The 17,433-nt window shown below is 38.1% G+C and overlaps 1 protein-coding gene across 2 annotated transcripts in view; it reads left to right on the top strand.

Annotated features, from left to right (window-relative positions):
* ALKBH8 (alkB homolog 8, tRNA methyltransferase) overlaps nucleotides 1-17,433 on the top strand; it is a 57,067-nt gene that overhangs the window by 12,261 nt on the left and 27,373 nt on the right. For both annotated transcript variants that reach the window (XM_077893317.1, XM_077893316.1), the window contains exons 5-7: nucleotides 35-130; nucleotides 1,791-1,895; nucleotides 3,262-3,332. In XM_077893317.1, coding sequence (XP_077749443.1) covers nucleotides 35-130; nucleotides 1,791-1,895; nucleotides 3,262-3,332 — 272 coding nt within the window. The remainder of the gene's footprint in view (nucleotides 1-34; nucleotides 131-1,790; nucleotides 1,896-3,261; nucleotides 3,333-17,433) is intronic.

The following is a 17,433-nucleotide window of genomic DNA, read 5'->3' as shown; positions in this document are numbered from 1 at the left end:
CTCTTAAATAGTTTACTTTCTTCTCTTCATATAGTTCAAAAATACTTGAAACACAGGAGAGTAAAGCATTTTGGTTATGAATTCCACTATGAGAACAACAATGTAGATAAAGACATGCCATTACCTGGGGGTAAGTAATTGTTACTAAACGACAAACACTAGCTCAGAAAAGAAAGATTTAATATATTGGAAGTACGTCATACTATGTTTCATTGGTCATTTTTAGGCAGAATGTTGAAATAGCTGATTAAATTTAAAACCTTTAAATTGCATACAGTGGTGGAGTTTTGTTGTAAGAACTGGATACATAGAGCTAAGGGTCCCTTTTGAACATCATCCTTCCTCCATACTGCTCAGCAGTAGTACTGTTAGCAGGTGTGTACACATCATTCCCGTGCTGTAACAAATGACGTTGCATTGCAGGGCAGATACCTGTAAAAGTATACAGTTGTTAACATGTGTTATGCTGTATGCTATGTTGTATGTTCACATATTCCATGTATCCCTCCAGCCTGTTCTTCCTCCTTTATTAAATGTTTTGGAGATCTTACCCAGTTTTTCATTGTATTCAGTGTTCAGCAATGGCTTATTCAGTTAATTCCCAGTTGTTCAACATTTAGGTTATTTCTAGCTTTTAGCTTTTATATAAGGAGTGCTGCTGTGCATGTCTTTATATATACCTCTTATGTAGTAAGCAGAAAGTAGAATTGTTATGTTGAAGTTTTGTTCATTTAAAAATGTTAATAGATGCTGAAAAATTACCCCCAACCCAGCTGTATTGACATACTCCTATGGAGCGTGTATGTACCTCCTTCCCCTGACCCACACCAACATATGATATTATAAAATGTTTAACTATATCATTTCCTAATTACTAGTGAGGTTGGCCATTTTTATTTACCTTTCTGGAATTCCTTTTCATATCCTTTGTCAGTTTTTCCTAAGGAGTTGACTGATTAGTAAGATTTTACCGTATAATCTGGATATTAAACCTTCGGTAGGATTTTGTTGGAGTTATATTTATCTTTTTGACTTTTAATCTTATTTATGGCTTACTGTCATTCATGAAATAATGTTTCTGACTCTAGTGAAAATAAATTAGTTCTACTTTGAAAACCATGTTTTGTTTTTGTTTTTGCTTTTTGCTTGTTTTTTAAATATTTTAATTTTTAAAAATTTTTTAATTTTTAAAGTAATCTCTATACCTAATGTGTGGCTCAGTGTCACAACCTGGAGATCAAGAGTCACATGCTCCTCCGACTGAGCCAGCCAGGAGCCCCTGAAAACTGTGTTTTTTAAGAGGAAATGATTTAGAGGAACCTGGCTGGCTTAGTCGGAAGAGAGAGCAAATCTTGATCTCGGGGTTGTGAGTGTGAGTCCCATGTTGGGTGTGGAGATTTCTTAAATGAATAAAAAAACTTAAAGAAAATAAAAGGAAATGATTTAGAATAAGTAAGTTAAATTTAAATTAAATTTAAATAAGAAAGGGTGGTCAGGCTAACTTCCAGTATATAATAGTAAATTTTATAATTTTATTGCTGTTTTACAAAATGCTAAAATTGTGAGCAAAATTGTTCTTTTGGATATTTTGTTTGATTAAAATCAATAAAATAAAAGATTCTTAAGGTTTTGTTTTTATTTTGTTTTGTCTTATGGGTTTATTTTTATGTTTAGATCTTGACTGCTAAGTTAAAAGCTGTGGTTTTTCTCCTAGTGGCTTTTTTTTATTCTTGAGTAAAACATGCAAAGCAAATATCTTAATGTTCTATCTTTATGAATACTGACATCAGGTCTTCCTGGCATTTGTGATAGCTTTCTGGAGAAATGGTTGAAAGAAGGTTTCATTAAACACAAACCCGATCAGTTGACTGTAAACCAGTATGAACCTGGACATGGTGAGTATTTTCTTCCTTTAACATTCCAGTCATATAGTTCATAACTAAGTAGATTCTGTAACTCAAAGATATTCTTTTTTTAGCTTACACTGACTCTCCACAGGGATTTGCTTCTGTTTGTTACCGGTGTTGACTTTAGTCCCTTACAAATCTACGTTAGCCCCTCATGTCTCAAAGTTTAGATTAGCAGACTGGCACAGTTGCTGTTTGTGATTTTTTTTGTCTGCTTCTCAACATTTCATGTAGAGAGGGAGGAGATTGTTTTAAAGACATAGGAGACATGGGTAAGAAGAACCATTCGTATCATTTACAGATACCTGCAGGAGGCTGCTTGGTTGCATGGTCTTGCTCTTCCTTCTCCTCTGAGAATGTGAAGACAGTTCTAGGACAATACGTTAGTAAAAAATCTTGAGACTCTTGAGGTTTTTGCACTTACAGCAGCATCTTCATCGATAGTTGTAGTAATGAGATTATCTTAAGGATATTATTAATTGGGCGGCTCGGATGGCTCAGCCGTTTAGTGCCGCCTTCGGCCCAGGGCGTGGTCCTGGAGACCCAGGATTGAGTCCCACGTTGGGTTCCCTGCATGGGGCTTGCTTTTCCCTCTGCCTATGTTTCTGCCTCTCTCTCTCTCTCTCTCTCTCTCTCTCTCTCTCTCTGTGTGTCTCTCATGAACAAATAAATAAAATCTTAAAAATTATTAATTTTATTAATCATTTCCTAATGAAACAATCTTAGGATTTATTAATCTTAAGGCAGACGTTGTGGAGTTTTGGGTTTTTTTCCTGCTTTTATCACACTGTACTGTAATTGCTTATTTACCTGTCAGTCTTTCTATCGGTCTGTCTGCTCCTTGAGGACAGGGATATGTCTTACTTGCTTTATGTACTCTTACCATGTAGCAGAGTTCCTTTTTCTTAGGGGTTACTCAGTATACTTACATGAGAAGTTGATGGAGGAAGCCACATCTTAATGATTGGTATGCTTGGTTTTCACACCTGGCCATTGCTGTTGTTGTGCATGTACTTGGGATCCCTGTTGAAGGGAAAACACGACTTTGGTACTTAACCTTTCATGTCATGCTCTTGGGCTAGGCGTAGGTAAATGGCCTAGGTAAGCAGTGACTCTCACGTCCTGATTTCAGAATTGAGTGCTAGCAGCGCTTCAATATGAAGACATTTCTAGTTCAGAATTAGTTTGATTTTATGTAGTCACATTCCCCTTGAATGTTTACTTTTAACTAAAGTTATAGTACTTTCCTGATTACCAGTGTTCTCACCCTAATAGTGTGAGGCCGTATTTAGAGTCATCTGAAATCTACTGAAAGGAAAAATGAAATGACATGTTATTTTATTTTCTGTCCCAGGAATTCCTGCTCATATTGACACACATTCTGCTTTTGAGGATGAGATTGTTTCTCTCAGTTTGGGGTCAGAGGTAAATGTTCAAGCATTTTCATTAGCCATCAACAACTATTTTACCTTATATAATACTGTTTTCATAGGATTTCCTGCATTTCTTAATTAAAATAAGATTTAAAAATGAGAAGTAAAGGTGCTATAATACTTCCATTTCTTATAGAATGTAAAATTGTCACAGCCTCTTCTTTCAAGTGTATGAAGCTTATCTGTCAGCTGATCAGATGGTAGGAGAACCCCTGCTTTTTACACATTTTCTTACTTATTTCACTTGGACCTGGTGAATACAAGCCAGACTACTCTCCTTACTCGTGCAGCGTTGCCATCTAGTGGCGAGAGGTGGTAGCTGCAGGCCACGGAAAAAGGAACACGAAACTAAAATGTGTGTGCTCAGAATTTTGATACTTTTTCTCATATATTACCTGATTCAATCCCTTCAAAAACTATAAGCAGTACAGGGTAATATCCTCATTTTTACAGATGAAGAGTGCAAGGCTCATGTTTATTCATTGACTTGTTTGTATGGCTGCACTTCACTTGAACTGTTAAAGAACATAAAAAGCATGATTGAAACGGATGAGTGCAAACCACAGATAAAGTTTTAGTTAAAGATCAGAATTTTAAGTCCAGAAGAACCTTTAAAATATAAGGTCATCTAATCTAACTAAAGTTTGCTTCAAAATCTGATCTTATTCCTGGAGGTAAATAACTGTTTACTGGGTTGTTTTTTGTTTTGTATTCATATGGTTCCCCACTTTGGCTCTTTAACTGATGCTGAGCTTGTTGATCCTGTTCATTCTGTGACGAGAGAGTTAGTGACGTTTGATGAGACGGGACCATCTTATCAACCACCTGTGTGGATTTTTATTAAATGCTTTATAAAATAATGAGGACAGGTAGGAAGAAGAAAAGAGCTCTCCTCTGTCTGGCTTATTTTTATCTTACCTCGGTATCCTGGCTCATGGCTTTAGAGGGTCAGTAAAGAACATCTTTGTCTTTTCCTCTTAACTGTATAACCAGCTGAGAAAGAAGACATAACTGGAGGTCAGAATGTCAGCTTCTCTACTGAGAAAGCATGGAGAGCATGGCTTTAGACCCACAGCTAAGTATACTTGTTAATACTTCACCTCTGAATTAGAGTGACAAGTCTCCTTGTCACTGGCACAGTCAGACAGCTGGATACCTTCCTCATAGAGGCAGGTTCTTCCTTGACATGAAGGAGCATGTAGTAGGTTCTGTGAACCAGCTGGACCTGAGAAAGAGAGGGAAGAGCTCAACCAAGCAAACGTGGCCCCAGGCTGGCCCTGGCTCAAGCCTTCTCTCCCGGGAATCAGAAGTGAAGGATTGGAGGGGCACCTGGGTGGCTCCATACATTAAGGATTTGACTCTTGATTTCAGCCCAAGTCATGATCTCAGGGTCATGAGATTGAGTCCCGCATCCAGTTCCATGCTCAGTGGTGAGTCTGCTGGAGATTTTCTCCCTCTGTGCCTCCCCCTGCTTGTTCACACGCATTCTTTCTCAAATTAAAAAAAAAAAATTTTTTTTTTAAGTGAAGGAATGGAGAAAAGCCAGGTATGTTGTTCTTACACTTTCACTCCTGTGGAAATTTGCACCTTACCTAGAGAAATATGAGGAGTGGGAACTACATGTTCTTCCACATTAAAAGTCAAAGAAGAGAAAACAAGCCCTTTACCCTCTCTGATCATCTGCTGCGCTTGTCACCTCCACTTGGTGTCTCGAAGGCACATAATTTTCAGCTGCCAATTTGAATGATGGGGTTCTTGGTTAAAGCCATCTTTGTAATAGCAGAAAAGAATGCATGTTACAAGTTACGACTAGAACAATAGATTTTCTTGTAAAAGATAGGTTTTGACAGGTAGCTGATCTTTGTAATTTTGGGAAAAAAAATTTACTAACCATGTAAATGTCTCATGCTATTTAAGAAGTTGACTGTATTTGCAGCCCTTTGTTTCATATGTAAAGTGGGATTAATACTAGCTCTTGCCTGGCTGAAGGATTGTGAGTAAATGTTGATGAACTGTCTAACTTAGAGCAGTTCTTATGTGTGGAGACTTCCTGAGATAAGCTGCTTCTTGGTCCCTCCTGGAAGGTTTCACTCTGTAACAGAGGGAAGGCCTCAAAATAAGACTTCCCGTGGTCACCAAAAAGAAGGCTTCCACCTTTTCTTGTTGTGTTTTCCCACCATTGCTCCTGTGCTCTTCTGTTTGCTTTTGACACAGTGTAGTTGGTTGCAGTCTCTCCTGGTCTTTGCCCCAGACCTAGAACCTGGCTCTAGACTTCTGTCCCTTTTTTATTTTCTTATCCTTGACATCCTTAATTGTTGTAAGAAATTTACTATAGTGTCTAGCTTCCATTCCATTGTAATAATTTGTCAGTGGCATCGTAGTTTTTTTTTTTTAAGTGTTTGTTTCTCCTTAGCTAAAATACTTAACTTTTTACTTGCTTCCTTTTACTAGAAAATTTCTGAGAACTCCTAATCTTTTTTTTTTGCCATAAATTTCCAAACAGTATATATTGATTTTAGGTGTAACATAGTGCTTTGAAATTTATATACACGGGGTACCTGGGTGGTGAAGCATCTGCCTTTGGCTTAGGTTATGGTCTTAGGGTCCTGGGATCAAGTCCTGCATCAGGCTCCCTGCTCAGTAGAGAGTCTGCTTCTCCCCCTGCTTGTACTCTCTCTCATTCTCTCTCTCTCAAAAAAAAAAAAACAAAAAACAAAAAACAAAACAAAACAAAGCAAAAAACCTCTTTTTTAAAAAAGAAATTTATATACATTACAAAATGATTACCATAACAAGTCTGCTTACCTTCTGTCACCCTAAAAGTTACATCAAAATTCACAGAAAGACCAACCAGAGGTTACCACAGTGGGCACAGATGGCTGTTGGTATTAAACACAGTTATTTGGAGAAGTAGGAATTTTATAAGAAGTTGGTTTATCAGTAAATACTTTTTATCATGGTGATTTTTGCAATTGACTGGTCTGGGCAGTTGGGTATTTGGTTAATGAAGACTCTGACTATTGAATGCCTGCTAGAGGGCTCGTCTTTTATTATATTACCTGTTCTTTCTCCAGGCTCTTGGTTTTAGCAGTCATTGAGTCCAGCTTGATCTTCTGAAATACAAGATATTGAATACAATTTTTTTGTGAAATGTCTTGAGTGACCCGGTTTCTCTGTTGCCAGCTAAATAGGTGCGTAGGTTCTGTGGTATTTCCCCCCAAACGCAGTGTAGTTTGCCCCAGGGATCTTCTGATGCTGGAGTGATTCTCATTGCTTCCTGTATTCAGGAATGACGACTCATAGGGTAACTTCTCTTTTTAGGAGTATATTGCTTTAACAGACAAATATTTCATTGTTTTCTTGTCCTCAGCACAAATTGGGGAAAAAAAACTGAAGATAGTTTCTTGATGGGACTTGAAACAACTAATACAGTCTGGACCATTAGAAAACTGACCTCATCTTTCTTTTCTTTTCTTCTTCTTCTTCTTTTTTTAAAATAAGATTTATTTATTTATGAGAGAGAGAGAGATCGAGCACCCAGAGGGGGAAGGAGAAGCAGACTCCCCACTGAGCTGGGAGCCCAGCGTGGGGCTTGATCCCAGTACCCTGAGATCATGACCTGAGCCCAGGACGGATGCCCAACCGACTAAGACCCCTAGGTATTCCTAAAAGATATTTTCTTTTTACTAAGTCTGAGTGCATCTTTGTTTTTAACCGTTTACCACCCACTGCTATACTCCTGTACAAAACTCTTCCTGAGTTTCCTGCTCTGTTTAATTGTCCACCAATGCATCAATTTAGAACCTGGGAAATATTCTTGACATACCTTTTTAAGATTGTGAATTTTGCTTCCAAGTACTTTTTTTTTTCCCCAAGTACTGTTTTAACTATGTCTCACAACACTTACTTTTAAAAACAGCTCCTGGTGGTATAATTGTCATGCAGTAAGCCACACATATTAAAATAGGTGCTCATGAAAGCTTCACCACTTTCAGGATGACAAACGTATCCATCATTCCCTGAAGTTTCCTTGTCTCCTCCTGTTCTTCTTCAATACCACAGATCACATAGTATTTTCCAGAGTCATCTACACAGGCATCTTAACGGAGTATACTCTTTGCTATATGGCTTCTTTCACTCAACATAATTACTTGAGATTCATTCAAAGTCTAAGCTTACTTGGTATCTTTACTTTTTTGCTGAATAGTATAGGAACATCAGAACTCTGACTCCATTACTTCCTTATAATTTATATCCTATTATTGTGTATTTGAATTTTCTTGATTTACGATTTTTATTTTTTAGATACTTTGACAGTTAACCTGAGAAAAATGTTCATTTAGACATGCTTAGCATTTTCTTTGCCCTTATTCTTTTATGTCACACCTTCCATCAGGGATCATTTTCCTTTTGCATGATGCAACACCCTTTAGATTTCCTTAATCCAGGTCTGCTGTGGCTCATACTATGTTATTTCTGTCTGCAAATGTCTTCATTTCACTTTCATCCTTCAGGGATATTTTCACTGGGTATAGAATTCCAGGCCGGCAGTTACTTTCTCTTTGTGCATGAAAGACTATTTTCTTCTGGCTTCCACTATCGCTCTTGTGACCTTTGATGATGACCTTTATTTATTTCTTTGGTTTCTTTTATTTTGATGTGCCTGATTATTCTATTTATTTTGATGAGTTTATTTATTTTGGGGATTTATTGGGTTTCTTGAAACGGTAGATTTTTTTTTTTCCCATCAGTTTTGGAAACTCAGCCATTATCCCTGTAGATTTCGTCTCTATTCCATTCTTTCCATCTGCCTGTTTTCTGTAGAAGTTGTTTTGCTTACCCTCTCTTCTGTGTTTAGTGTATTTTATCTCTCCATGCTTTACTCCAGACATTTTCTTCTGTCTGTAATTCTCTTCTCAGCCATGTCTGATTTGCTCTTAAACCCATTCATTGATGGGTCATGGTGTTTTTCTGTATTAGAGTATTTGCTTGGTTTTTCTTCAGATTTACAATGTCTTAAAAAAAAGTCATTTCCAGGTCTCTGCCAAAATTATCAAGCGTAGCGTTTTTATCTGTAAACATGAGAAGAATCTTTGTTTCTTAGCCTGTATCTGATATTTGCATATTTGAGGTCCCCGTGGTTTATTTCTGTTCTCCCTGTTAGACTGTTTTTTTTCCAGAGCAAATACTGTGGTTCATTCTGATTCAGAATGTTTGAGATGAAGGTTGATTTTCTGTACTTCTAGAAAGCTCACAATTATGATATTTAGTTAGGATTTTGAATTGTGGGAGTTAGAAAATGTTGAAATACTAAATCTATATAGTATCAACTCCAAAGGCAGTAGGATTTCTTAGTAATCTTTCCCAGAATAAATAGACATGGAAGAATGTAGGCACCAGGGGCAGTTGTGGTCACCATGCAATTAAATACTCCAACGCAGCTCTGGGAACAGAAAAAGTGAGAGTCTGTGAGCATTGTGTCCAGATCCTTAGGTGTTTGCACTGGGACTCGATTTGGCATTGGACAAGTTGGGAGAGTTGGGTTCTAACTCATCCCTCTTGGGGCCACAGAGAAATCACCTAATTTCTGTGCTTTCTGTCATACATTGGCATATATTGGCATATAATTATTGAATTTTAGTTATTATACAGAATTGAGAAGAATTTATTTATTTTTTAAATATTTTATTTATTCATGAGAGACACAGAGAGAGAGAGAGGCAGAGACACAAGGCAGAGGGAGAAGCAGGCCTCATGCAGGAGCCTGATGTGGGACTCAATCCCGGGTCTCCAGGACCACGCCCTGGGTTGAAGGTGGCACTAAACCGCTGAGCCACCTGGGCTGCCTGAGAAGAATTTAATAATAATGACTGCAGGTACGGTTGCCTCCACTCCTGCTACCAACACTAGTGTACTATGATCATCACCACCTGCAATGAGGTGTTTTCTTTTTTCTTTTGCTTTTTTTTTTTAAAGATTTTATTTATTCATGAGAGACACAGAAAGGCAGAGACATAGGCAGAGGGAGAAGCAGGCTCCCTGTGGGGAGCCCGATGCAGGACTCTATCCTGGGACCCCAGGATCATGACCTGAGCCAAAGGAGACACTCAACCACTGAACCACCCAGGTCCCCCTCTTTTTTCTTTTTCGTGTGTGTGTGTGTGTGTGTGTATGTATTTCCTGGTTTGTTTTTTGTAATTGAGATATAATTGACATATAACATTGTATTAGTTTCAGGTGTATAACATAATGACTTGATATATACACATTTTGCGAAATGGTCACCATAGTAAGTCTAGTTAACATGTGTCCTCACACATGATTACAACTTTTTTTTCTTATGATGAGACCTTTTAAGATCTCTCAACAACTTTCAAATATACACTACAGTATTAATTATAGTTGTCATGCTGTACCTTGCATCCTCAGGATTTATGTTTTATAACTGGAGGATTGTTTACTCATTTCACCTACCTTCTGCTCCCTCCTTTGGCAACCGTGGTCTGTTCCGTGTATCTAGGAGTTTTTTCATTTCTTAGGTTCCACATGTGAGACCATGTGGCATGTCTTTCTCTGACTTATTTCACTTAGCACAGTGCCCTCCAGGTCCACCCATGTTGTTGCAAATGGCAAGATTTCCTTCTTTTTAAGGGCTGAATAATATTCTATTGTGTATAAATACCACAACTTCTTCATTCATATATCGGTGGACGCTTAGGTGTCCTCCTTGTCTTGCTGTTGTAGATAATGTTGCAGTGAACATGGGGTGCAGATATCTTCTTGAGTTAGTGCTTTCATTTTTTTTTTTATAAATACCCGGAAGTGGAATTACTGGATCCTATGCTAATTCTATTTTTTTTTGAAAGATTTCTAATTTATTTATTCAGAGAGACTGAGAGGCAGAGACACAGGCAGAGGGAGAAGCAGGCTTCATGCAGGAAGCCCGACGCGGGACTCGATCCCGGGTCTCCAGGATCACACCCCGGGCTGCAGGCGGCGCTAAACTGCTGCGCCACCGGGGCTGCCCTAATTCTATTTTTAATTTCTTTTTTTTGTTTGTTTTTTTTGAGTTTTATTTTTTTAATAATAAATTTATTTTTTATTGGTCTTCAATTTGCCAGCATACAGAATAACACCCAGTGCTCATCCCGTCAAATGCCCCCCTCAGTGCCTGCCAACCAGTCACCCCCACCCCCTGCCCTCCTCCCCTTCCACCACCCCTGGTTCGTTTCCCAGAGTTAGGAGTCTTCCATGTTCTGTCTCCCTTTCTGATATTTTTAATTTCTTGAGGAACCTCCATGCTGTTTCCAGAGTGGCTGCAGCAGTTTGCATTCCCACCAACAAGTGCAGGAGGGTTCTCTTTTCTCCACATTTTCAACACTTTTTTCTCCCCTCCCCTCTCCTCCCCTTCCCTCCTCTCCCCTTTTTTTCTTTTTTTTGATAGTAGCCATTCTAGGAGATGTGAGGTGATAGCTCATTGTGGTACCTATGGAAAGTGCTATCCTAAGTGAGTTTTTTTAATGAGGAATAATCTAGGCCTTAGAGATAAATTCATGACTATTATTGTTCTTTTTACTTTAGCTGTCTCATTTTGGTTATCTGTGTATATGAGTCTGTTGACTTATTTTGCTTCAGGAGGAAAGCTCAGAAAATAAATAAATGGAATTTAGGAAGCCTTCTGTTCAAAAATGTAAGGTACATTACTCTGTTTTTTTCATATAAATTGCTTATGATGAATTTATTCATTTGTTTATTCAAAAATATTTTTTGAGTATAATCTACTAGACAGACTCTAACAAGTAATTAATAGGACAAAAATCTCAAAAAATGTTTTTTAAAGCTAAAATGTTTCATTACCTTTGGAGCTTTTTCATATGTAAAATAAAACTTCATTTTACTGAAATGGCTTGTGATTGACTCTTGGTTTTAGAGTCCAATTTTGGATGACATGGATTTTCACTTCACAGTTCCTATAGAGGAATAAAGCCACGGTGTGATAAATGAAAGCTCATAGTAGGTGGTCTCGTTGCAAACATGTGAGCATGACTATCTTATAGGCTTTTTTTTTTTTCCTAAGATTTTATTTATTTGAGAGAGAGAGCATGAATTGGGAGAGAAGTGGAAGGAGAGGGATAGGGAGAAGCAGACTTCCCACTGAGCAGGGAGCCTGATGTAGGTCTCAATCCCAGGACCCTGAGATCATAACCTGAACCGAAGTCAGACTCTTAACCCACTGATCCATCCACCCAGGCACCCATATATTATAGGCCTTTATGCTAAGCATTCATAATATGAGATATTCAGTGGTGGCTAAAGTATCTGCAATTTAGCATCTTTTCTTTCAGGCTTATTTTTCTGTTATGCAATGTTTCCTCTGCTCTCTTTTGTGCCTTTTGCAAATGTATTTAAACCATTAAACTTAAAAAAGAAAAATGCCTCCTCTTTTGTCTCACATTCTACTGAGCTCAGCCAGATAAGACAGTTCCAAATCATGTGTATTTGGGAGTGGAGAGGTAGAGATGGCAGCTTCTATTCATTTGGCAGCTGAGACCTAGTTCTGTAAGGCAGAGTTGTACTGAGAGGTGGAATTTGCTGACATATGCTAAAAAGTAGATTTGTTTGTGAGGTTTTCTTTTTAAATTTGAGCCTCATTTTGCTTGTTTCACATGTACAGTACTACTGACAGGTTCCCAGGTATGTTTGCTAAATGCATACATGGTACCTGACCAGCTGGGGAAGTTTTCACACCAGAAACATCAGGTATCCCCCCTCTTAGAAGCAGTGAGAAGCAAGTGCATTGGGGCTACCATGGTATTTCACTCTTGCATGTCCTACTTGAGGGACCCCTTTGCTATGCCATAAAGCACTATCTCATGTTTATGTTCCAGTATGTGACAGTTTCTCTCTCTTGACAAGAATACTGAGACCTATCCTTTATTGTATCACTCCTGAATGCAGAACAAGGAATTAGAGCTTGGTTTCCTTTGGTGATTTTCAAATGGGAGGCCCTGGGTTTTGTTGCTGCTATTGTTTCTTTCCTTTGAGTTTCACAAGACTTGGTGAGATTCCTTCTCCTGAGATTCCAGTTTTCAAGAAATTTAGCAAATTTCAAGGTTCCTGTTTTTGTTGTTTGGAAACATATCTTGCTAATGGGAATTAAGGAAGGGACATAGAGGGAAAGAGGTTGGTTTCAGTTTTTGATTTTTAACTTGCTTTAAGGAATGGAAACTGAGCAGGCTTATATGGGAGGAGATTGAAAGGTTATTGACAACATCAGTTGCTCGTCTCCAGGGTGTCCCAGAGACCCTGTTATTCCTATTCCTATTATTCCTGGAATAATATGGCACATCAGCAGGCTTCTCGTCCAGCTACTTGTCATCTGGGCAAAGTATACTTCTGGGAGTGTCATTTGTAGACAGAAAATTATACTTGTTTTACTAAAAATGTTCTAAGTTCCTCTTCTCTCCCACAGTGAACTAATTACTTACGATATGCTGGGATTCTGTATTTGTGATCTAATGAAAGGATATAAACGGACATTTTTTACTTACCCGTGATTCTTTGTCAATAGTTTGTAGCTTCAGTCTTACACATATGTAATCGTGAGTCTGTCTGCTTCTCTTCTTTCTCACTTGTCCAAACATGTTAGACATGCCTCACCTGTTTGCTGTTTTCAATAAGAAACAAATTCTTACTACATTTGGGTCCAGTGACAACATCAGAAGATTTATATTAGGCAGGCTGTGGGAAACAGGGACTTCTCTCTCTCTCTCCTCTTCCTTCTCTGCTGTGGGATCTCTTCTTAGGTCAAACACAGTGACTTCCATCACATTGGCATTCACCATTCTCTGAATCACATGTCCTGCTTCTCATAGTGTGATCTCTTGTGTATATGCCCCTCGGGATTTCAGAAGGCTAATCATCTCAGCCCCTTCCTAACCAATAAGGATCCACATTAAGTTTGTGTTCTTTCTCTGAAGTGTTGAAAGTAGGAATGTGCTCTCCATTTTCCTGTTTAGCTGACACGGAGATCTATTTATTTCATGTACTTTTGTGTCACGAATCTTCTTCTACTTGAGTGATAGAGTGATGGCTATGTCTGGGGTTTTCATTCTATTGTACTTTGGATGCTTAAAGGTTTTATAAGATCAGAAAGTCTAGGACTTTTTGTTTGCTTGCTTTGAAGTCATGCCCTGGAAGCTTGCTGGGACTTTGATCTTTATTGATTCTGCCATCTCAGAAAATAAGGAAAATAGGTAAAACCAAGAAGAATAATTGAAAAAAGTCCTGTGGAGCAAAGCTGTCACGTGGCAGAATGATTCAGGAGTTGCAGGAAGCATTATTGATTGTGAATCCCTTGTGAATTTTTTAAAGAACCCCCTTTAAAAAAATTTGGCCTTAACAAGCATTATTTAGTTAAGATACAGATACTTTAGATATGATGACAGTGACAGTATTTTATGATAGAATGTTTTTAAAAAGACTTAATTTTCACAGAAAAATGTACATTTAATTTTATAAGTAAATCTTTGTTAAATTGAAAAAACTGTACTCTCACATTATATATCTGTGAGGTAATAGGAAACATATATATTGGTCTTTGTCCCCAGTTCCTGGCAAAGAACTCCTAAAACACTTGCAAATTTCCCAAACGATAAGAGCATGCTACTGACACAGAGTTCCTAAATCCCTTGGAATTTCCTCAGGGATGGCAGGAAATTTTGTTCTAATAAGTTTACTCTAAGTGGGCGGTGGATGGGGGCTGGTCACCAGAAAGAACAGGCCGTGGTTAGAAGTTTGGAATTTTTAGTCTTGTCCCTGATTCTCCAGACAGGAGCAGGGCTGGAGATGGAGTTAATAATTGATCATACCTATGTGATGAGGCCTCTGTAAAATTCCTAATAGTATGGGGCTCAGAGAGCTTCCAGGTTGATGAGCAAACTTGTGGAGGTCCTAGGAGAGGACCATACCCAGAGAGGTCAGGGAGGCTCTGTGCCCCCTCCCACATCCCTGCCCTGTGCATCTCTTACATCTGGATGTTCATCTGTATCCTTTATCTTATCATTTTATAATAAACTGGTCGACAGTCAGTAATCTGTTTTCCTGAGTTCTGTGAGCCTCTCAAGCAAAGTAAAAATGATCATCAATGGTAAAAATAAATTTTGTGTATATTTTCTAACCTAAGTCCCATAAAATTTGGCTTATTTGATAATGTATTTTTCTTCCTTGAAACTTGGTTTTTGTATTCAGGACAAGCATTTCCAAATTAATTAGTGTCACATTCATACTTGTCCTGTTAGTTCTAATCATTTGTTTAAACTGAGATTTCCTTATTTTAAAATCATTACTCCTGTTGATGGAAGGAAATGTGTTTGAATTTCACAAGTAAATAGGCACTGTGTATTTGTTACACATGTTGAGTGTTAATTAGCCAGAAACTCTAACCTCTGGGTGGGCAAGGACATGTCTCTCACTCAACATTGTGGCCTTTGATATTTCAATGAAAAATAAATATTTGTCTAGGGAATAAATTGGAGTCTAGTCTCTCAGAGTATTTTTCCATCAACAGTTTTTATTCCCTTAAGCCATAAATGATTTTCTCTAATAAAATAATTAATAAATGTGCTCATTCTTTCCTACATGTGTACCTTAGTGTTTCTCAGAAAATTGAAACTTATATGTATTAGTTTTAAATTGGGTACAGTGGGGATCCCTGGCTGGTGCAGCGGTTTGGCGCCTGCCTTTGGCCCAGGGTGCGATCCTGGAGACCCAGGATCGAATACCACGTCAGGCTCCCGGTGTATGGAGCCTGCTTCTCCCTCTGCCTGTGTCTCTGCCTCTCTCTCTCTCTCTCTCTCTGTGTGACTATCATAAATAAATAAAAATTAAAAATAAATAAATAAATAAATAAATAAATAAATAAAACGGGTACAGTGGACTTTTGTCCCCTTTCTTCAACTTTCTGTATGAAAATTTTCATATAGAAAAGTTGAAAAAAAAAGTTGAAAGAATTGTACAACAGATACCTATATACCTACTACCTGGATTCCACAGTTAACATTTTAATATATTTGCTTTATCAAATATCTATCCACTTGTCCATCCTCTTATCAGTATATTTTACTTACACATTTTGGGAAGTTGTGGGTATCAGTACACTTCACCCCCACAACTTTAGAATTCATTTGTAGTGTTTATTGACAGAATATTTTTAGAGTGTAGCTATTTGAAATTATATGCGATCATTTCGAACAGATAATTGTTAGAAAATTAAATTCTATCCTCTTTATTTTCCATACTTTCAAGGTAAAGAAAGCAGTTTAGAGCTGTATAATTCTTTGTAGTTTACAAGGAATTTTCATGTCTATTTTCTAATTTGGACCAATAATATTGCTGTATTGCTGATAATAACTGTAGCTAACAGTTACTGTGCCAGATACTGTGCTAAAAGTTAACCCATAACAGAGATGCTCTGTTAAATTCTGTTTATCCCACTGGTACTTGGTGATCATGTTTATTTTTCAAGTGGATTGATGTGTTCACTTAAAAATATTTTTTAGCCCTGTGGCATGCCTTTTGAATGCACATTTGTGAGCTGCTGCTATGTCTAGACTGAACTCTTTGGTATTTGGATTCCTGAGGACAAAAACAGTTTCTTGGGTATTGTATCTTTATAGGTTGTTATTTGTTTTTTAAGTTATTTATTTATTTATTTATTTATTTATTTATTTATTTATTTGAGACGCGGGGGTGGAGGTGGGCAGAGACACAGGCAGAGGGAGAAGCAGGCTCTGTGCGGGGAGCCCGATGTGGGACTCGATCCCGGGTGTCTAGAACCATGCTTTGGGCTGAAGGCTGCACCAAACCGCTAAGCCACCAGGCTGCCCAATATAGGTTGTTATTTGTAATAATATTTGGCCACAACTTAGGAAGAGTTGCTGAAAATGTTCCTGTGTTCTTAGATTATCTTTTACACATTAACCTTTGATATCCAAAATGTTGTGTGACTTTAAAAGCAAATTGGGTCATATGAGAATAGGCATCTAATAATTGTTTAGGGGGTTACTAATTAATTTTTAATATCCTATGAATAATTATAGCTACTATTTTTTATATTTGTTGTATGCCAGATATTGTGATTTATGTGTATTGTGTATTTAATTTGTGTAACCAGCCTCTAAGGGCTGAGGACTCTGAGCACAGAGGGGTTAAGTGGCTTGTCCTGGGTCATGTGGCTAGCAAATGGAAGAGTCAGGTTATGTGTGTTTCAGCTCTAAGTCCTAGCATTTGGCCACTGCCCTAATGTTTTGCATTGTATGTATGGTACCCAGACCACCTGCATCATAATTTTCTGGGGCGATTATTAGAAATGCAGACTCCTGAACCTCATCCTAGACCTGCTGAGTTTGAACGTGTGCATGAAGTATGTGTTTCAGTCATTCATTTGATTTCTTTTTAAAGATTTATTTATTTGTTTGTTTATTTATGATAGACACGAGAGAGAGAGAGGCAGAGACACAGGCAGAGGGAGAAGCAGGCTCCATGCAGGGAGCCCGACGTGGGACTCGATCCCGGGACTCCAGGATCGTGCCCTGGCCAAAGGCAGATGCCAAACTGCTGAGCCACCCAGGGATCCCCTCATTTGATTTTTTAAAAAGATTTAGTTATTATTTTAGGGCAGCCCAGTTGGCTTAGTGGTTTAGTGCCGCTAGTGGGAGAAGCAGGCTCCATGCTACTTCTCCCTCTGCTTGTGTCTCTGCCTCTCTCTGTCTCTCATGAATAAATAAATAAAACCTTAAAGAAAAGATTTAGTTATTATTTTAGAGAGAGAGAGAATGTGTGAGCATTCTCAGAAGGGGGGAGAGAGAGAGAGAGAGAGAGAGAATCTCAAGCAGACTCCGTGCTGAGTGCAGAGCCTGATGCAGAACTTGATCCCACAAATCTGAGATCATGACCTGAGCTGAAATCAAGAGTCTGACGTTTAACTGACTAAGCCACCTAAGCATTCCACTCAGTTGATTTTTATGTGCACTGAAGTTTGAGGACCACTGTGCCATATGCTTCTATAAGCATTGTCATGTTTTAATCTCTAA

Source organism: Canis aureus, chromosome 3, assembly GCF_053574225.1.
Source record: "Canis aureus isolate CA01 chromosome 3, VMU_Caureus_v.1.0, whole genome shotgun sequence".
Taxonomy (NCBI): Eukaryota; Metazoa; Chordata; class Mammalia; order Carnivora; family Canidae; genus Canis; species Canis aureus.
Note: the sequence above shows the minus strand (reverse complement) of the source record. Positions and strands in the feature narration are given on the sequence as shown.